This window comes from Pan paniscus, chromosome 1 (genome assembly GCF_029289425.2).
Source record: "Pan paniscus chromosome 1, NHGRI_mPanPan1-v2.0_pri, whole genome shotgun sequence".
Lineage (NCBI taxonomy): Eukaryota > Metazoa > Chordata > Mammalia > Primates > Hominidae > Pan > Pan paniscus.
This window is the reverse complement of record NC_073249.2, coordinates 33,414,510-33,437,500: the sequence shown is the minus strand read 5'-3', so window position 1 is coordinate 33,437,500 and position 22,991 is coordinate 33,414,510. Positions and strand designations below refer to the sequence as shown.

General features: G+C 36.1%; 1 protein-coding gene across 1 annotated transcript in view; it reads right to left on the bottom strand.

The window, feature by feature from the left end:
* USH2A (usherin) overlaps nucleotides 1–22,991 on the bottom strand; it is an 800,680-nt gene that overhangs the window by 344,583 nt on the left and 433,106 nt on the right. The window contains exon 36 of the mRNA XM_003814150.6: nucleotides 3,739–3,890. Within this exon, the coding sequence (XP_003814198.3) occupies nucleotides 3,739–3,890 (152 nt within the window). The remainder of the gene's footprint in view (nucleotides 1–3,738; nucleotides 3,891–22,991) is intronic.

Sequence of the window (22,991 nt, the reverse complement as noted above, 5' to 3'; positions counted from 1 at the left end):
GTTAATTCAAAATAAATATGTTTTGTAACATTTCCTTAAATATTTGGATAAACACTTCAGTTTTTACTATACATTGAATTTGGCAATTGTACTATTTTGCTCTGACCTGGTCTTTCTTTTTCATTTTACTTTTTTGTTTATCTACCTTGCCGTAAAAGGAATATGTGGAAAAGGCACTTGGGAAAGGTAAAAGTTGGCTTGGCTTTGGCCTGGGAACCTCTCTTGACACAGAAAAAATATTTGAGAGCAAATGTGCAATAAAACATACAAACACTTTAATACATTGTAATTCTTTTGTTTGTTTTTAAATGGAGTCTCACTCTGTCTCCAAGGCTGGAGTGCAGTGGCACAATCTCGGCTCACTGGAACACCCACTTCCCAGGTTCAAGCTATTTTCCTGCCTCAGCCTCCGGAGTAGCTGGGACTGCAGGCGCCCGCCACCACATCCAGCTAACTTTTGTATTTTTAGTAGAGATGGGGTTTCATCATATTGGCCAGGCTGGTCTCGAACTCCTGACCTTGTGATCCACCCGCTTTGACCTCCCAACATGCTGGGATTACAGGTGTGAGCCACCATGCCTGGCCATAAACTGTTATTCTTAATAAAACTCTTGCAATGCGCCAGAAATTTGTGTAAGTTATATTTAATTTTTTACACCAACTCTCTTAAAGTAGACATTATTTCTCTTTGTAATAGTTGAGAAATCTGAGGCTTTGTAGAATAAGTATATCTCCTAAGGGGGTATAGGGATTTAAGGGGTTTAAGCAGGTTGAAGGCAGACTTCCCCTATAGCATTTGCTTGACTATATTATATATTGCCATTAAGATTTAGATGTCTTAAATAACACACTTATTTGCTTCTTTGCAAAAAAAAAATGTGAAAGGGTGAATGTGTTTGTACATATGTATTTATCCAGGCGTATTTATCTGTATAAGTATGACATCACTAAGGAACCAAGACAACTTTTTAGCCATATCACATAGCAATGACCTATAGTCTCGCATATCATCCTTAAGAGTCCCTGGAGAATCGATCCAATGAATGTTCCAATACAAGACACAGTCATAAAATTCTCAATCTTAGACTCCACTAGTGTTATGTAACATTGGCTAAGTGGGGAGTAAGAAAGCAAAGTGATTTTCTTATGGAAAACATTATTGTATTTTATTAAAGAATATTACAAAATGTGAAGGGTTTCCCTCTAATACAATTGAAAGCAAGGAAAGCATTTAAAAAGTTCCTGCTGCATTCTGTTAATTTTTATGTTATTTCAAAATTTATAAAACCCCAATTTATTGAATTTAACTTGACAATGCACATTAGCATCTAAAAATTAGGTTCAAAGGCATTGTCAATTGTTTTCTATATTGAAATTTCCATAAGAGTCAAATACATTATTTGGTTGAGTAAGAACTGAAAAAAACCACGGGAGAATCATTGTGGTTTTTTGTTGTTGTTGTTGTTGCTGCTGTTTATTTTGTTTTGTTTTTGTTTTTTCCAGATAGGTACAGGGCAACTCCTTCTGAACCATAAATAATAGCTAACAAACTGGTCAGATTAGAAAAAAAAAATGAGCTAATACTACATTCAAGTGGTAAGAATATGGAACTTCTGTATGTCTTTTTATTTTTAAAAATTCTCCATCAAATTCATATTTTTTATTATATGAACAATTTACAATTTGGAGGATGAACCATACCATATTTGGGACTGTGAAGCATATTCCTCATAGAAAACATTGAATAGTATTTCCCTGCATGTGTGGATAATCTAAAGAACAAGAATTATCATTAAGAAATGTTAGATGAACAAAAAAATTGAACTCTCAAAATTTATTCTGATTTCTGCCAGCAAAATATTTAAAAATAGAAATGATAAATTTTCTGTTTCAATGAAATTTTTTATTTAAAATGTCATAGCATCGGGCTCTATTTAGATGAATATCTTAAGAAACCGTTGTACACCATTGCCACGTTTGACTGAATTTTGTTGAGTATCACATCATAATTTAATGATAGAAAACTCTGCCTTTTAAGATTGATTCATAGATTTCTTAAGTCAATAAGGACACATTAAAAGAATCATCAACAAAAAGAAGCTGAATCTGTAATATCCTTCATGATTGTGCTAGCCATCCAGAGCTATTTAGAATACTCAGATATGGAATCACTTAATGGGCACAAAAATATTTCACAAACCAGTTGAAGACCATGGGCTTTAACTTCTTGGTAGCATATAGTTGACTTGTTCTAAATAAAGACATTGTTCTTCAATCCCAGTGATTAGAGATGGATCATTGACTAGGGAAAAGCGTTTGCATACTGAGTAGAAGGTTAAAGAAAAGTACCAAGGGAGAAAATAACTCTGTGCTGTAAGTCAGGATTGAGTCTGGAATGAATGAAGCCGTGGCAGACTAGGTTTTACAACCCAATTCTATTCCCCCCTTCCTATCAGAGCTTTGTGGCATTTGATTTCTTAAGGTTAACGTAGCTACTGTCTGTGCAGGATGCAGGTTGATAATGCAGGTCCCCCTTATTTAAAGTTGCCAGAACATCAGGAGACACCGCTGAGCCAATTTTGTAGCCAGAACTACCATTTGCAGCTTACATTTTGAAAAAGTGTAAATTTCAATCTCATGTGACGTGTTCTTTTGTTTCTTTTTCTTTTTTTTTTGAATGGATAAGAAAAGCTGGCCTATTGCCATTCCTGCATTTAAGGGTAAGTATCCATCAGAGGGGTCTGGGCTATAAAATGCTTAATGGCAATAAAGACTACAGCTCAGCTCCGCCGATGGATGGTGTTAGCTGCTTGGAAAGCAACCAATCTCTGAAACAAAAAGAGAGGTGTGATCAAAAATAAAGAAGCAGAAATTAAAACATAGAGCTGTCTTCCAAGGTAATATTTATATAATATACTCTTCAGTGAAGACGGCATGCACTAAAATGATAGGGCATTAGCAAACATTGCCAAAAAGTATCTAAGACTAATGAGCATTTCCATCTAAAGAAGCAAAATCTAATTAATCAAGAAAAATGCACCAAAGTGTAATGTGATGTTTTGAAACTGAAGACTGTCCTGCTAGTTTATGATAATTATGTGCTATTAATTGGGTTTGAAAAATTATATTAGGAATAGAAAATATAATCTTGTCAAGCTGTTAACTGCTAATGAAATATAGATATACATTTCAGATATAGATTTCTGAAATATGAATATCAAAAGCTGATATTAATGTAATTTTAAATACCATTCTTATGAAGCTGTATCACATGAAACTATTTTATCCTAACAGATGAGGTAAACTCAACCTTTTAATTGATTACTTTTTGGGGAACAGTGTTGCCATATTGTGGCACTTATGGACTTTCAATTATTTTCACTTCTTAATCTTAAACTTACTTAGATGTTGAGCCCATGATTAGAAAGAAAAACATCTGCCTTCAATATGTCACTAAATTAGGAAAAATTTCATGTTTGCCTACTACACTAGCCAACTTATCTTTCTTTCAATAAAATGTAGACTCTGCCCTTCACTGGACCTATGTTCAGTCTTGAAATTTATGTCGAATATAAAATCTTAGTAACTCTTAAATGAACTTTTATAAAAAGAAAAATCTCCCATCCTGCTTGAAAGGCTAGCTGTGCAGAGGGTGAGTCACCGCCACTTACTTCTTCCTTAATATTCAGTGTCATCTGACATTTAACACATTCCTAGAATGTAAATTTAGATACTCACCAGTGGGCCCAGAGCACAACCTTTGGCCGTGCATGCTTGGACTCTGAAGGAATGTAAACTCCAAGGAGCAAATCCGTAAGCACGATAGCTGAGTTCTGAGGAATTGTGGATTAATATACCATCTAGATATAATCCATAACTCGTGATAACACCTGGGAAGATAATAATTGCCTTTCAGTATGACTACTAGACAATAGCAAAGAAGGTCTTAAGAAAGCAAGCACTCTTGATGTGATTTCTAGTTTCATGGAATCATTAAATCACAGACTCTGGTATTTCTCCTTGTCTAAACTCTGTCTCTTACCAAAGGATAAAATAGATGTTACCCTTGAATATCAAATTGTAAACCTAATTAATACAGAGACAGAAATAGAACCCAACAGTTCCAGCATGAGAATCTTTCTATTGCATCCTGTTAACTGTTGTCATGTGTGTTCCAGATCAAAAATTAATAAGTGAAGCATACTTATAATTTGTATTGCTTTCTAAAAGAAGATATTCTTAATAGATATGCCCCAGAAGTAAATCGACCTTATTTGTTAATGCATTCTATATGACTCATAATGTATCAGGCACTGTTCTAAGCACCTGGTACACATTGGCTTCTTTTTAACCCTCTCTTCATAGCATTCCTATAACAGGCAAAGAGAAAAGGTATCATATTGGAGGAGAGACTGGCTTCCTACTGCACATTGTCAGTCAGGACATTCAAAAGGGCATCTCTTTATATGACCAGGTCCAATCATATAAGCATTGAAAATCTGCAGCAACCCAATCAAGATAGAACAGGAAGGACATAGACCCCCTTAGTAATGAAGATCCAGTGGCCTCACTAAGTAAAAAATTCCAAATAAGCCGGGTGTGGTGACTCATACCTGTAATCCCAACACTTTGAGAGGCCAAAGCAGAAGGACCACTTGAGCCCCAAAGTTCAAGACCAGCCTGGGCAACATAGAGAGACCCTATCTCTACAAAAAATAAAAATAAAAGAACTACAAACAAATGAACTACCAGCTGAGGGCAAAGAGAAGAAGTTGTAAATATCAGCTATGGTCTCACAACTAATTATATAAACAAGAATTATAAATGCTATCATATTTTATTTCTGCTTATTACACAGAGATTTGTATATTGTAACCAATTTTCCTTCCTCCTTTCCCCATTGATTCATGTAAATAGGGTTAGTGGGTATTAATTTATAGTTTAGTTTTTTTATGTTGAAGAATATCCAGGTGGGTTGTGCCTGAACTAAAAGGAGAATTAACATCACCCAGATAAGAATGTGATGAGGGAGGTGAGAGCACCGTCATTTGTACAAAGCATAGTAGTATCGTGTTCATTGGAAGCATAGAGTGATTGCTATTGGTAATGAAAGGTGGTGAAAAGTACAAGGGTGTGTGTGAATGCCGAGTAGCTAAGAAGGTGATTCATCTGATGTCCGCCCCAGCTACACATCCACGCTTCTATAGCCTGTTCTGTACGGCTGAACCTACAAACTACAAACTACATTTCCAACTCTCTTGCTTGTTGGCCTTCTATTAGGTTTTGCCAGTGGGAGGCACTGTGAGGAGGACAGAAGCAGGAAGAAAGAAAACGTCCAGCTTCTAGCTCCAAGAGCTGAGGCCTTTGTTGACAGCTGCTGTGTCAGCAGGGGACAAAGCACCTGCAGCCTCAAGCATTCCAGACAGAAGAAGCATCTCTTCTGCATTTTCTGCCTCTTCGGTAGTGGAATGTTGTTGGCATTTCAGCTCTGGTTGGGGCAGCGTCCCATAATGGTTCAAACGTCAAATCGGCAAGTGTAGCAGTAAGCACCAGCTCCTGTCAATCATCCTTTTCTTCCATCCAGTACCTGCCACCTTTCCCTTTTGTTCTTCCAGCCCTTCTTTACAACACCTTGAGAGCAACCTACTTGTATAAAATACCCTCTGTTTTGAATATCTGAAATGTTTTCTCTTATACCAATCAGATCTAGGTCAATACATTCATTTAGGATTAAAGCATTTTTTATTAAATGAGTTAATACTTTTTAAAAGCCACTGCTGTGATTCATTTTCCTTTAAGAAGACAACCTTGTATAGTTTACCATTCTGATAAGTCCATTTCCCTTATTTCCAAATTTTTGGGAAAGATCCTTTATTTTACTCTCAGGTACCACTTACAGCTCTAAACACACAAAAAGATGTGGCTGCCAGTATCTGTTTTTCTTTATTTCTGGTGTGACCATCTATGGTAACTTTATGAATACCTATGGAAGGTATTTGATTTAATTCTATGTAGTACTTGACACACAAAGACACAAATGAGTTAAAGCTAAGAAGTGAAAGACACATAGTGAAAACACCACCTACCTATAATACATAGAAAATTTAAAGGGAAAAAAGATATAATCAGGTAATAACAATGACCAAAAAATTCTTACGTGTCAGGCTCTCTGTGAAGCAGTCAGTTGATCCTAAAGAAATCTTATGTACAAATAGTGTGTTACAGAAGCTCTTAAAGAAACCATAAGACCCTTGAAATGCTACCTATTTGACCTAAGAAAGTACCTAAATCAATAGTTCCCTTTTCTTACATAATTGGGGAATAGAGAATGTCTTTTATGTTAGGATTATGTGCATAATATCTCATTTATCTGACATATTGGGAAATGAGATATTTTATAGAAGTTAATTTTCATTGAAACTAAATCTCATCCCCTTAAGTATGAACTCTAAAAATCTTAACCATTTTTGAAGGAAATCCTTCTAGTAAGTTCTACACACTTACCTGTCTTCTCACACAGAATATAATGAATATAATTGAATCATTTTGTGAAGACTGAAACTTTGATTATGGACATCAAAGACTACATTCTCTAATTCTATAATGCTTCAGTGATTGATGAGATACAGGGTTCTTACCCAGCTTTTACCCTAAACATCACTCAGTGACTGCACCTTACCAATTCTTGTGTCATTGTTTGAGTTCTTCTACATCCTCTCTCAGTGACAGTTTCTCCAAATTTACTTCTTCTTCTTCTTTTTTTTTTTTTTTTTTTGTCTTTCTGACTCTAGTAAGTCAACCCTTAGCAATCTATGTTGAGAAGCTAGATAACTTTGACATCTGGAACTATGGATATAGAAAGAGCAGACAGTTATTGAAAGAAGGGCTTAGACTAAGATGAATACATGGCAAATAAGCTGAGAATATTAAGTGATATTTGTGACAGTTAATTCAACTGCTCAAAAACTTTTTAGTATCCATGATGTATCTAATTGAGAGGTGGATGAGAATGAAGTCTAACTTTAACATAGGTGAGATCACACACACACACACACACACACACACACACACACACACACACACACAAACACAGAGTTACCCGGCATCCTGTAGGTAAACAGTATTTGACAGCATATGGAGGAAGGGCTGAAGGATGAATTGTGGAACCACACTGTAGGACTAGTATTATATTGATACACACACATACATCATATTAAGCTGATTTCAATATAAACAAAATCAATATAATATAAAACACTGTATGATTCAGCTTTAAAACATACTTTTAATAAGCGGTAAGTCTAAAACACCTATTAACATGACAATTTTAACTTCATTGACCTCAGATTTCTAAACAGAGTAACAAAAACTAACAAATATAATGTAGTGGACATTTTAAACTGAAGCCTAAGAAGATGCTTTTTTCTTTAACTAGAACACAGGACATGTATCAATAGCTTTTTTTTCCAACTTTTATTTTAGACTCAGGGGGTTCATGTGCAGGTTTCTGACATGGGTATATTGTGTGATGCTGAGGTTTGGGATGTGAATGATCCCATCACCCAGATAGTGAGCATAGTACCCAACAGTTAGATTTTCAGTCCTTACTCCCCATTCCCTGCCATTAATCCTCAGGGTCTATTGTCATCTTTATGTCCATGAATACACAATGTTTAGCTCCCACTTATAAATGAGAATATGCAATATTTGTTTTTTTGTTCTTGTATTAATTTGCTTAGTACAAAAGCCTCCAGCTTCATAGATGTTGATGCAAAAGACATGATTTCAGGGTTTTTTCTGTGGTTGTGTAGTATTTCGTAGTGTATATGTACCATATTTTTTCATTCAACCCACTGTTGATGGGCACCTAGGCTGATTCCATGTCTTTGCTCTTGTGACTAGTACTGTGATGAACACATGAGTGCATGTTTCTTTTGGTAGAATGATTTATTTTCCTTTGGGTACATACCCAGTAATGGGTTGCTGGGTCAAATGGTGGTTCTGTTTTAAGTTCTTTGAAAAACCTTCAACTGCTTTCCACAGTGGCCGAACTAATTTACATTCCCACCAACAGTATATAAGCATTCAACCCTTTTCTTTGCAGCCTCGCCAGCATCTGTTGTTTTTTGACTTTTTAATAGCAGTCATTCTGACTGGTGTGAGATGGTACTCGTTGTGTTTTTGATATGCAATTCTCTGATGATTAGTGATGTTGAGCATGTTTGTTAGCTGTTTGTCTGCCTTCTTTTGAGAAGTGTCTGTTCATGTCTTTTACCCACTTTTTAATGGGGTTATTTGTTTTTTACTTGTTGATTTAAGTTTCTTATAGATTCTGGATATTTGACCTTTGTCAAATGGATGGTTTGTGAATATTTTCTCCCACTCTGTAATTTGTCTGTTTACTCTGTTGATAGTTTATTTTGCTGTGCTGAAGCTCTTTAGTTTAATTAGGTTTATCTTGTCAATTTTTGTTGCAATTGCTTTTGAGGACTTGGTCATAAGTTATTTCCCAAGGACAACATCCAGAATGGTGTTTCCTAAGTTTTCCTCTAGGATTCTTATAATATGAGATCTTACATTTAAATCTTTAATCCATCTTGAGCTAGTTTTTGTATATGATGAAAAGTAGGGGTCCAGTTTGCTGCATAAGGCTAGCAAGCTATCCCAGCACCATTTTTAAAATAGGCAGTCCTTTCTCCATTGATTATTTTTGTTGACTTTGTAAAAGATCAGATGGCTGTAGGTGCACAGCTGTATTTCTAGATTCTCTTTTCTGTTCCATTGGTCTATGTGTCTGTTTTTGTACCAGTATCATGTTGTTTTGGTTACTGTAGCCTTATAGTATAGTTTGAAGTTGAGTGATGTGATGCCTCCAGCTTTGTTCTTTTTGTGTAGAATTGCTTTGGCTCTTTTTGGGCTCTTTTTGGGTTCCATATGAATTTTAGAATAGCTTTTTTCTAATTCTGTGAAAAATGATATTGGTAGTTTGATAGAAATAGCATTGAATCTGTAAATTGCTTTGGGCACTATGGCCATTTTAGTGATTATTGATTCTTCCACTTCATCAGCATGGAACATTTTTCCGTTTGTGCCATACACGATTTCTTTTACCAGTGTTTTCTAGTTCTCCTTGTAGACATCTTTCACCTTCTTGGATGGATGTATTCCTAGGAATTTACTGTTTTGTGGCTATTGTAAATGAGATTGCATTCTTGATTTGGCTCTCAGTTTGAACATTATTGGTGTATAGAAATGCTACTCATTTTTACACATTGATTTTGTATCCTAAAACTTTACTGATGTTGTTTGTCAGTTCCAGGAACTTTCTGGTGGAATATTTTGGGTTTTCTAGGCATAAAATCATATCAGCAAAGAAAGATAGTTTTACTTCTTCTTTTCCTAGTAGGATTTCTTTTATTTCTTTCTTGTGCCTGATTGCTCTGGCAAGGACTTCCAGAACTATGTTCAGTAAGAGTGGTGAGAGTGGGCATTCTTATCTTGTTCCTGTTCTCAGATGGAATGCTTCCAGCTTCTACCTGCTCTGTGTGATGTTGGCTGTGGGTTTGTCATAGATAGCTCTTATTATTTTGAAGTATGTTCTTTTGATGCCTACTTTGTTGAGGGCTTTTATCATGAAGGTATATTGGATTTTATTGAAAGCTTTTTCTGTATCTATTGAGATGATTGTGTGATTTTTGCTTTTAGTTCTATTTATATGATGAATCACATTTTTAAATATATTTCCAACTCAAGGAGATTTATGAATACATTTATTGATTTGTATATGTTTAGCCAAACTTGGCATCCTAGGAATGAAGCCTACTTGATTGTGTTGAATTAACTTTTTGCTGTGCTGTTGAATTTGGTTTGCTAGTATTTTGTTGAGGATTTTTGTGTCTATGTTTATCAGGAATATTGGCCTGTAGTTTCCTTTTTTAGTTGTGTCTTTGACAAGTTTTGCTATCAGAGAGATGCTGGCCTCATAGAAAGTGTTAAGAAGGAGTCCTTCCTTCTTGATATTTTGTAACAGTTTTAGTAGAATCATTACCAACTCTTCCTTGTACATCTGGTGGAATTTGGGTGTGAATCCACCTCATCCAGTTTTTTTTTTTTTTCTTTTTTTTCAGCGGGGTAGGGGGGGCAGTTCCTACCAAAAACAACAACAACAAACAAACAAAACACATCCTCAGAGACTATTATAAACACTTCTATGTACACAAACTAGAAAACACAGAGAAAATTCTTAGAAACAAACAACTTCCAAAGAATGAATCAGGAAGAAATTAAAATCCTTAACAGACCAATGTCAAGTTCGAAAATTGAATCAGTAATAAAAAAAAAATCTTTGCTAGCTTCGAGTTTAGTTTGTTCTTCTAGGTGAGATGTTAGTTTGTTAAAATGAGATCTTTCTAACTTTTTGAGATAGCTATTTAGCACAATAAACATTCCTCTTAACACTGTCTTTGCTACATCCCAGAGATTTTGGTATGTTGTACCTCTGTTTTATTTTAAACAAAGTTTTGATTTATGAGTAGCTCTGGGGAAAGTAAGATTTTGAGTCCTTGAAATGCCATGTAAGTATTTTCAAAATTATAGAATACTTAAAATAATTTTTTAAATTAATTAATTAATTAATTTTTTTGGAGATGGAGTCTATCTCTGTAGCCTAGGCTGGAGTACAGTGGCATGATCTCGGCTCACTGCAACTTCCGCCTCCCAGGAGGCGAATCAAGTGATTCCCTTGCCTCAGCCTCCCAAGTAGCTGGGATTACAGGTGCCTGCCATCACGCCCAGCTAATTTTTATATTTTCAGTAGAGACGGGATTTCACTGTATTGGCCAGGCTAGTCTCGAACTCCTGACCTTGTGATCCACCCTCCTCAGTCTCCCAAAGTGTTGGGATTACAGGCATGAGCCACTGCCGCCAGGCCAAAATAATTTGAAGTAATTTAAAATATGCTCAGGCCCAGCATGGTAGCTCATGCCTATAATCCCAGCATTTTGAGAAGCCAAGGCAAGTGAATCGCTTGAGTCTAGGAGTTTGAGACCAGCCTGAGCAATGTGGCAAAACCCTGTCTCTACAAAAAATGCAAGAAGTTAGTTGGGCATGATGACATGTGCCTGTGGTCCTGGCTATTTGAGAGGCTGACGTGGCAGAATCACTCAGGTCCAGGAGGTTGAGGCTGCAGTGGGCCATGATTGCACCACTGCACTCCAGCCTGGGTGACAAAGTGAGAGCCTTTCTTAAAAAAGAAAATTAAAATGTTCTGATCACTTACTTTGAGTCAGACAATAGGGTACATGCTTTTATGCATTATTTTCTTTAACACTGACAACTCCAAAAAATAAGAATTGTTATTGTCATTGCCGTAAAGAGGAGGGAATGGATTCTTAGAGGGGCTAACCCATTTTACAGGGCCATACAAATATAAATTTAGTTGTGGAAACTGGCCATCTTACCCCACTCTGGTCACTACTCTTGTTATATGTTTCTGGTCTAATTTCCTCTTCTAAAATTTTTAGGAATTTCACTTGAATTAAGAACTGGTGAACATGCTCTGGTTCTAAAAGCAATCAAGATAAGCCTAATAAAAAGATTAATATAAATATATTGAAAGTCAATCAAGTGCAAAGTACTATACTTGGTATTTTGGGAAGTAAGAACAGAAAGAATAAGAATAACATCTACCTTTATGGAAGTAAGAAGAGAGTTAAACATAGGTATAATTAAATAACAATTCAAGGGTTAAACAAGGATCATAAGCACCACAACAACTTTATGCCAAATGAATGACATAATTAAATAGTAGACAGTAGGTACAGGACCCTCTAGCAGGGAATAATCACTCTGGCTAAAGAAGTGCCACAGGCTTTTTAGAGCAGTCAAGTCTTCCACATACGGTAGTGGGGACTTCAATAAGTCATATGATGAAGCTAAGTCTCCCATGAAAGGTAATATGTGAAATACCTATGTCTCAGGAAGATGCTTCTGGTGAGGAAAATGACATTTGCCACTGCCTAGAAGTAAGAAAGTGCAAGGTTTAGTAAAGGTATCCCAAATAGATCAATAATCTGTTGTTATTCCTGTAGCTGGATGTATTAATCCCTTCTCATGCTAATAATAAAGACATACCTGAGACTGGGTAATTTATAAAGCAAAGAGATTTAATGGACTCCCCAGTTCCACATGGCTAGGGAGGCCTCCTAATCATGGCAGAAGGTGAAGGAGGAGCAAAGGCATGTTTTACATGGCAGCAGGTAAGACAGCTTTTGCAGAGAACTCCCCTTTATAAAACCATCAGATCTCATGAGACTTATTCACTATCATGAGAACAGCATGGGAAAAACATGCCCCCATAGTTCAATTACCTCCCACGGGGTCTCTCCCATGACACATGGGGATTTTCACAATTCAACATGAGATTTGGGTGGGGACACAGAGCCAAACCATATCACTCGATAAAGTCTAATAGAAAACAAAACTTCAAAGGGAATTTGGGGCCTTGAATGACACTACAAGGGATTGGGATTTTATGATGCACAGGAGACCATTAGTGTTTTTATGAACTGACTAGCGACAAGATAAAGTCATATACAGAAAAATTAATCTAGAATCACATGTAAAATAGACTGGAGTAGGGAAGCCCATGCAGGTAGTAACAGTGAGATGGTTAAAAATATCAAACAGGAAAAATAATTATTAAAGACGTCTTTTCCTGAATGTATAGGAAGTAGTCGCGAATGAGGCAGGGATGTGGGAATGCTGCATTTCAGCAGTAGTCTGTGGCAGAAGAAATATCTTTAGCAGTTATATATACTTTCTTTTTAATTAAAAAAAAACTTGTGACACTTAGGGATGGAATGTGTTAGATTGCAATATGGTATGATAAAATCACTATTCAGAAAAGAGTGTTCCTTTATCAAACATGAACAATGACGTTAATCTCATAAAAGCCTACTTCCAAAGTACTAACTTACCCTTCTGTTCCTGGTTAAAAAGGGAATTGTTTTTCAGTGTGAGGATAAGAAGAAACCATGTCTTGTGATGGAATCGTTCTGTATCTTGATTATATCAGAGTTAAAATCTTAGTTGTGATATTGTATTATAGTTTCAGAAGATGTTGACATTAGGAGAAACTGAATTAAAGATACATGGAATCTCTGTTTCTTATAATTTCTTGTGAATCTGTAATTATCTCAAAATAAAATATTTAAATTAAAAAATACTGTTGTGCAGGGGAGCATGCCAGGTAAGAAGACACAAACACTTTAAAGTCCAAAGAAGTTTATGCTAAAGCGATAATCACTGGATTGAGTGTTTTAATCAAGTACTATTTAATCTTCAGGAAAAACTCTTGATAGTGGAATGGGTTTTATTTTAGATGAGAAAAATAGATGACAAAAAAAGCTTTTAGAGAGGTTTGGTAACTTGGCCAGTGTTATACAGCTAGGAAGTGGTAGAGCTATGTGTCGGCACTGAAGCATTCAGACTCTACAGTGCATACAACTTTACGGCTTCCATATACCTATTTTTTCTACATTTTAAAAATCACGTAATAAAACATAACATATAAAATATATACAATATCAATTCTATTTTAATGACAAATTTAAAAGCAAAAGGCCATGTAACCATCACTTACGTTGAAAAAATAGAATGTTGCCAGCACCCTAGAAATCCCCTGTCCATAATTGGATCCCTTTCCCTTCCTCACAGATAAATATGAGGACTTTTGAAGAACCATGTCCTTGCTTTTCTACTGAGATATGCATCCCTTAACAACATAATTAAGTTTCTCATGGTTTTCTAACTTATATTAATAGAGTTATGTTGTATATATAATTTTTGCATCTTGCTTTGTGTAACATAATATTCATGTGTTCTATACATGTTTTTGAGAGTAGCCATACTTCACTCATTTTCACTACTGTGTAGTATTCCTACAGGGCAAATGTTATTTATTTATTCTACTCTTGATAGATATTTAGAATGTTTCTATATTTTGGCTATGACATCAATGTAATTATACACATTTTTGTATATGTGTCCTGAAGCGCATATACAAATTTTCTAGGACAAATGTCCTGGAGAGGAATTGTTGATATATGTTCAATTTTACTAGACAATGCTCATCTCTTTTTGAAAGTATGTCAATTCTAGTGTACATGTGAGTCCATGTGAGTTCTCATTGTTCTATATCCTCAAAAAGACCTTATTGTCAGACTTTGAAATTTTTGCCAGTATTAGATGTAAAAAATGGTATCTTGTTTGGGTATTATCTTTTACTTTTGGATTATTACAGAAGTTGGTCCATTTTCTTATGTTTATCAGACATTTAATTTTTCTTCTTTTGTGAAATGACTTTTCAGATGTTAACTCCAGTTTGTTATAGATGTGTAGGAATGTTTTATATATTCTGGATACAGTTTTCTGATGTTACATGTGTTCTAAATATCATCTCTCTTATTATTTATCTTTGTGGGCACTTATAGTATATTTTGATAAAAAATAAATGTTAATTTTAGTAACTCCTTTATTATTATGAAACTACATTTTTATACCTAATAATACTGCTCACTGTAAAGTCTTGTCTGATATTAAAATAGGCACATCAGCTTTCTTTTCTCTTTCATTCTTTGACTTTCAACCCTGTTGTTTGACTTTGTTTTAGAGAAGGAGGCTTAACAGCTAGTTCAGGGTCCTCTCCTCTGGCCTTGAGGACTCCTCAGGATATAACTATTGGCTAAACACTCCTTGCAACACCACCTCAAGGAGTATACCAAATCCAAATAAATGGGAATCCATTTGAGGACTATCTACTAGTCCAAGCACCAAACCTTATTGTCAACATCTTTTATAATTAATGGTTAGCTGGCATTAATGAGATGTAGCTGTACCAAGGAATGGATGTTAATCATTTACCAGATAGCCTCTATAAATGCTGTGGTTTCATTCAATGGCATTTTACTAAGCTTTGAGGAAAAATGAGGGAGCACTATGCTATTGACATAAAAAGATGTTTACTCCATGTGAATTAGAGAAAAAAAGCAAGTTGCAGAACAGGATAAATTGTATGGCCAATTATTTTGAAGTATCAATTTTGTGCATATACATTTAAGTAAGTAATCATTCAATCAACAAATTAGTTCTTGAGTGCGTCTCCTGTTCTGGGAACTATTTCAAAACAAAGTCAAAAGCTTCCAAGCCAATTGTCTTCTTTTTCAGGGATCTTCCTCCAACTACTTCAGCCCTTCTGTCATGACCACGTACCTTTAAAACTTGGTTAGATAGCTAAAACTCACTAAGCTTTCATTTCTTGACCAACAAAATGGGGTAATATTCCTTGCCCTGGTGGCCTGACAGTTGATCTGAGAATCAAACAAGTGAGCATATATGAATGTGCTTTAGTAATAAGCACTGTGCACATAGAAGGGACACACATAGAACTGTCCCTTGCTTCTAGTATGAGTTAAAGTTTTACTTGCTATAGGAAGCTCACCTTAGACTATCTCCTCCAATTCTGACCTATGTCATGTGCTGCACTTCTCTTGTAAAAATTAAACTAACATCTCTCAAAAACAAGCTTAGGCAGGTCTGTATTCCTCCGTGGCACACTATCTGTCATTAGCCAATAGTTTCTTATATTTGTATGCTATCTTTTCATTTAAAATTCATTCCTTTCCAATGAAGTCCAGAAAGTGCAAAGAAACAAGTATTTACTAAATACTGTAAAATAATTTTTGTAAGTCTGCTGGATTTAGATTTGGTTTCTGGTAGTCATCTGGCTCATCAGTAACTATGGGGTAGCTACTAGGAGCCAGACATTGTGTTGCATGCTGGTAATACAGAAGTTGTCAGAACAGTCATGGTTACTTCCTTCACAAAACTTTCAATCTAAGTGAAAGAACAGACATTAGAGGTATTATGAGGATGTAAAGTTTACTTTTTAAAAATCAGATGGATAGAAGGAAAACATGGGATAGAGAAGGGAGAGGTGGATGCTAACCTAGTCTGGGTAGGATACGTAATAGGGCTTATCTGAGAAACTGACCTTGATTTTTATTTAATTTTATTTATTTATTTATTGAGATGGAGTTTTGTTCTTGTTGCCCAGGCTGGAGTGCAATGGCACACTCTCGGCTCACTGGAACCTCCGCCTCCCAGGTTCAAGTGATTCTCCTGCCTTAGCCTCCAGAGTAGCTGGGATTACAGGCACCTGCCACCATGCCCAGATAATTTTTGTATTTTTAGTAGAGATGGGGTTTCGCCATGTTGGCCAGGCTGGTCTTGAACTCCTGATGAACTCCTGACCCCAGGTGATACACACGCCTCAGCCTCCCAAAGTGCTGGAATTACAGGCTTGAGCCACCACGCCTGGCCGAAACTGACCTATAAGCTAAACTTGGCACTCAGAGCTACTTCATCAAGAGGAAGATGTCATAAGCCATTATTTCACTAATGATAACAAAGAAATATTTTATAACAATAAGTGAAAAGCTTTCAAAGATATATCAATAAGTTGATTATTATTTGAAAAATTAAATATGATGGGTTTATTAGATAAGCAAGCCGCCACTAGAATCTTTGAGCTTGGCTCTTCTTATTGGCCTTTAAGATGTCTATTGTATTGAAACAAAGTTTAAGAAAATGGAAATTTTGTTCATTTACTTATTTATTCTTGCCACTCTTAGCATGAAGAAAGTCATTTTAAATTTATCTTCACGCACTACCCCCCCATCAAAAAAACAAACACACACACACAAAAAACACCTCTCCGTGTTAAATGTGGATTAAGTAAAATTTAGGAATGAGTCAGGGTTTCAACAGGAAACCAATGACAACTCAAATGGCATGGAAGAGATTTTAGTGGAACTCCTATTTACAAAGATGCGGACAGGGTTAAGGGAAAGCAACCTGTGACAATAAAGCATTCCCAGCTAGTACTAGCTAAGATTCCTAGACCATTTTAACTAGTTGGCTAGGAGCCAGTAAACTTCTTTATGTTTGTAGAGGAAAGGGTGAGAACAAATTCAGGAACCTGGAGAAAGAAAGAGGCTTCAAATAGGAAATGTAGCCTTTACTGGAGGAATGCAACCCTGGAATCCAGAGCCATGCAGAAAGAGAGCCAGGGAGAATGAGTTCTGAGACTCCATGCTCCTCTCACCCTCTCATCTTTTGCCGTTGCTGCCCATGGACAAACCAACAGGAAGCCAGAGAGAGAGGAAGCCCATTGCCACTGTGAGGAAGGTTCAGCCTTACAGGGCACGGGGCAGAGTTGAAAAAGAGTGTATCTAGAAAAGCAAAAGAGAAATATTCACCATAAAAAATCACTTACTCTATTATATTGTACCATATTGTATTTTTTCAGGCTTTTTCTTGCTTATTCTCTGGCGCTAATAATCAGTAAGACAGCTGAAGCAAAATAAAACTGTAACGTGCCATGTGGCAAAGGGGGTCAGGTTCTGGCTTAATTCAGTTTAATTTAATCTAGTTCTAGACTTTCAGTTCTTCAATGGATAATCCACAAAATGGATACTTAATTCCCATTGGCTGTACAACAGAAGGAGTTTCAAGTTTATCACCTTTCTGTTTCCATAATGATAGGATTTTTAAGGTGTTTAATTTTCACAGGGAAGCTGGATGATAATTGTCCATAAAGCATATCCACTGGGATATATATCTTTGTGCCTCTTCATCATGTTATGTCAAATTGTATTTCCTAAGGTGCTCAATAGGTTGTCATATATAACCAAGGAAATTCAATGCAAGTACAATACAATGTAAATTTAATACAAGGTATCTCTATTTACACTGAAGAATTGTGTTTACTGTAAGAATTAAACAACAATGCTTTAGTGTGTCATAAAAATAACATGTGTAGTGAATATAGATGCTCCAAACATATTTGTTTGTCTTTTCCAGTGCAGCATGGCAATAGGAATATGAACTGAGGGCTCCCCTCAAGGTCCAGATGCTGATTGAATGTGGCAGATATCTCCCTGTGTGAATACTTGATCCTTCAATTAAAAAGGAAAAGAGAGAAGAGCTTTCACATTGTGGGATAATGCCTTATTACTGTTATGCTCTCCTAAAAATGGAATCAACGGAATCTAAAAAAGACTGTGCTTGGGAAATTCTACCTGACAAACTGACTGGAGGTGTTTCATAAAAGTTACGCAAGGTTTGCTCAAAACTGTCAAACAGTTTTCCTAAGTGATTCGCTGAGTTCTATAATCCATTTCACTTATTAAAACTGAGCATTTCCAGGAAAGAAAATAGAATCACATTTTGAACATTTAAAAATAAAGTTATTTTAAAATAAAAAGTAAGAAAATCAAATGAAATATCAAACAGTTATCTCTCTAAAACCAGAGAAAAACCAGAACACAGATCTTATGAATTTTAAATATTGGCACTAAGAACAGGACATTGAACAAGTAAAAGTAACAAAATTTTGTTTTCATACGGCTAGATTAAATTCTACATTATAAGCCTTTCTACAAAAAGTAGAGGCAGATAATATAGTGAATAAAACCATGAATTTTTGTCATTCACACCTTGCTTTGATTTATACAATCTTTCTGCTTAACCAGCTGTCTTGATTTTGAATAATTAAACTGTTTAATACTTATAAATCTAAGTTTCCACATTTGTGAGATAACAATACCTATTTCATTGGCTAGTTATGGGAATTAAAGTGCCTGGCAAATTCTTATAAATTATAGCTGTTATTATTATTACTAATGTTATTATTGTTAGCAGGAAATCAAGTATTTATTTCTATGCATGCATAGAATATTTAATTTGTATTTATACATACATCTTCATGTGCATACATTATGAAAACTTATTTCTATAGCATCATCTCTTAATGTGAAGGACAACATGTATAGAGTGTGTATAAGAGACCTATAGTTAATTGATTTCTCTACCACCCATTATTGACAGAATATATAAGCTCAAAACACTGAGCCAAATGTTTTTTTTAATAACGTTCTATTGTCTTCAAGGTACTACGTGTAAGTCTACAAAAATAATCAACCTGCTAAGATGTTTCTATTATTTTTGACATGATTGCCACCATTTTGACATATGTTCACATATAAATTCTCACAAAGATGGGCCAATATGAAAGACTAAATTAGGAAAATATTTCCATAAGCTTCTCAGGTCCCCTTCACTTCTCAAGAAGATGCTAGACCATGTCTAATGGGTGCCCAGCTCTCATGCTTCTCCCTCTCTCTCTTTTTTGTTTTAGACGTGGTCTCACTCTGTCACCCAGGCTGAAGTGCAGTGTCACAATTGTGGTTCACTGCAAACCCTGCCTCCCACGTTCAAGTGATTCTCATGCCCCAGCCTCCCAAGTAGCTGGGACTACAGGCACACACTACCACGCCTGGCTAATTTTTCTTTTTCTTTTTTCTTTTTTTTTTTGGTAGAGACAGGGTTTCATCATGTTTCCTAGGCTGGTCTTGAACTCCCAGGCTCAGGTGATCTGCCCACCTCGACCTCCCAAATTGCTGGGATTACAGGGGTGAGCCACCACGCCCAGCCACATGCTTCTCTCTTAATTATGCCCATGTGGTTATTAACAAATCCTGACCACAGTAAAAACATATCCTTTCATACTGAGACATGCAGAGCGCAAACAAGACAAGTCTATGTGCTGTCTTTCATTAGGAAATCTACAGATTACCAGGCTGATGAAATCTTAAGCAAAAGGACTAGGTCTCTAAGTGTGTGCTTTAAGCCTTCAGCAGGCCAAGAGGAAGTTTCCTCTCTGCTGCCTTTGAAATCATCCCACCTATATTACATAATCATCAAATGTGCTCACAGTGTGCATTTGTGTATGTTGTATGATTGCATATGAATATGCTTCTCACATCAACACTATTACAATTTTGGTATTGTCCCTATCATCGGTAAATATTAATTCATTCGACAGCTTTATAAGATGCCTCTACTCCGTGGCACTCTGCCAAAGGCCAGGACTAGGGCAGTGAAAAAGATACATATGATTCCTGCCCTCATGGGGCTCAGTCTAATAAAGAAACTATTTTAGGTCGATTTACTTAGGTAAAGATAGAGGTTAGTTACAAGGAATTATAGCTATTAATAAAAGATAAACATTTTATATTCTATATTTTTAGTTAGTATTTAAAAAAACACATATTCTAATTAGTTTAAAATGTCACTGTAAATGTTATGCTAGATAATGACGAATAAGTTTGGCATAGTCAGATAGCTATGCTGTTTTAGCAAGGTAGACTTGAAGTGTGAAGAAAAAACATATTTCAGGATTCTAAGGCCTAAGCTTCTAAAAAGGAATATGGCTCATGAGAATTTGGAAGCTCTCAAAAGCAGAACTTTAATTATGCAATTGCAATCTACACAATACAGGTCACAAATGTATTAGACAGTAATCCTTTGTGCTACTTCTCTGTGATAGCTAATGGTCTTACAAAGGAAGCGTCAGGGTCCTACATAATAAGGGTTCCTATGGACCTTGGACCTAAAAGTCGCTCTTTTCAGCGGTTTTAAAATCATGTCTGAAATCACAGCCTGTAAAGAACACCTTTGCCAGAGGGAACGTGGGTGCAAAGGACTCTGATTAGAGAAACAGAGCTGGAGTGTCACACCATCATTTTTGCAGGTATGTGAAGCAAGGGACTAGAATTAAGCAGGACATATTTGAAGGCGAGCAAAGCCTTAGGTGTGAATCAAGTGATAATGACTCAGTACTTAAAGACTGTACTTGGCAGACTGAGGCAATTAATAGCAAGTAACCTTGTTTGTAATAGCAAAAATCGCAGAAATGTCCATCAATAAAAAGATGGGTCTTGTAAGCTGTAGTTTCATTCAGTGGGATTGCATACTGCCTTTTGAAAGAATGAGGTCACGTTCCACTGAACTGCAAGGAAAGAGGTTTGCACTATATTGTGAAGTGAGAAAAGTAAATTCCACAACAACTCAAATAGTATGAGCTCACCCTTGTTTAAAAAATGCATACTTTATGCATAGATCTCTATGTGATTATTAATCAGCCATTTTTTTGTTTTAAACTAACACTGCTCTTAATCTTTTTTTCTAGTTTAGTTTATAGCATTTTATTACATCCTCTCTATATCTTTTTTTATTACAGTAAAAAGCACAACGTAAAATTGGGCATCTTCACCATTTTAAGTGTACCATTGTGTTATCTACATACACATGGTTGTGCAACAGAGTTGTAGAACTTTTTCATCTTGGAAAACTGAAGCTCTAAACCCATTGAACAGCAACCCTCCATTTCCTGCTTCCACCCAGTCCTTGGTAACCGTAATTCTAATTTCTGTTTCTGTGCATTCAACTACTATAGATAAACTCACATAAGTGCAATTATGCTGTATTTGTGTTTTTGTGAGTGGCTTATTTCATTTACCATAATGTCCTCAAGTTTCATCCAGATTGTATTGTATTACAGGACTTCCCTCTTTTTAAGGCTGAATGATATTCCATTGTGTAAATGTATCACATTTTGCTTATCTACTTATCTGTCCATAGACACTTAGGTTGTTTGCACCTCTTAGCTACTGTGAATAATGCTGCAATGCATCTTGTTTCCAATTCTTTTGGATATATTTCAAGAAGTGGGATTGCTACATCATCTAATAATTCCATTATTAATTATTTGAGGAAGCTCTACACTACTTTTCGTAGCAGATGCACCATTTAATATTCCCACCAACAGTATTTAAGGGTTCCAATTTCTCCACATCCTTTCCAGAACGTGTTGTTTTCTGTTTTTTTCTTTAATAATGGTAATCAACAATTTTTTAACTGAGCAATTATTATGTCTCAGGCACTATTCTTGGAGCTGCTGGTACACTACTGAACAAAAGACACCAAATTAGGAAAAATTCTCAGGGCTCATGAAGTATGTACTGAACCAACTAGCAAGCTTTCCAGCACAGACACTGTGGAGCAAGACCAGGTTGGGAGACAAGGAAGAGAACTGAAATAACAAAGGGAGAGGATCTTTTCTTAAAGCATTGGTTAAGGATTACCATCAGACTTTCATGAGTAGGAGATGATCATTTAACTCAGAATCAGTTATGACAAGGAGAGAATGTTTCCTAAGCCATGCTGGCCAAAGGCTACCAATTGTTTGATTGGCAAGGACTGGACATTTATATTAGAACTTTTTATACCTTTCATATTTTGTCATATATAGGCAAGCATAAAAATATACCTAGTTCTCATTATAGAAATTGAGTTTAATTTTTCTCAACAAATCTTTGTTCATGTTTATAAATCCCTAGTGAACAAACATCCCTTTAGGTACATAACTGATTAACAGAGTCAAGATTTTGAAACCTGAGTGTGCAAAACCAGGCAAGTAATACCTGTTTCAGACTAAACACGTGTCTATCTCTGGTCCCGCAACATCTTCGTGAGGATGCAGAGGGATGACATGTCCACATCTCATAGGGAACCACTAGGAGCTGCTTCTCTGTGTACCTGGCACCTTGCGCACCTCCCCACATTGTGAGAATTCATTTATATGGATATTTTCCCCGAGGACTCTGATATCCTTGAGATCAAGAAGCAAGGAAATTCACTGAATATATAAGAGTAAAGGAACCTAGTAGGTCATCAAAATACATATTTTGAATGAACAAATGCAAATTTTTTGCATGGCATGAGGAGGCTCCTGAAGCGATCTGGGTGAGCAATATTAATGGCCTTCACCAGAGAAGTGCAGTCGAGGGGTTGTGTGGTGACAGCAGTCAGGGGTGAGCAAGGTTTAAAGTGAAGACTGCTGCCCAGTGTACTGGCTGGCAGGGCTGGGTGGTGCAAATCCATGAGAGAGGGAATACAGGAGAAAGAGCAAGTAGAGAGATGGAGACCATGAGGAGAAATCAACTTGGATATGCTGAGTTTAAGATGTAACAAAAATCCAGGTGGAGGATTTTGTGAGAGGTCTCAGTTGGAAAATGTATTAAATACCC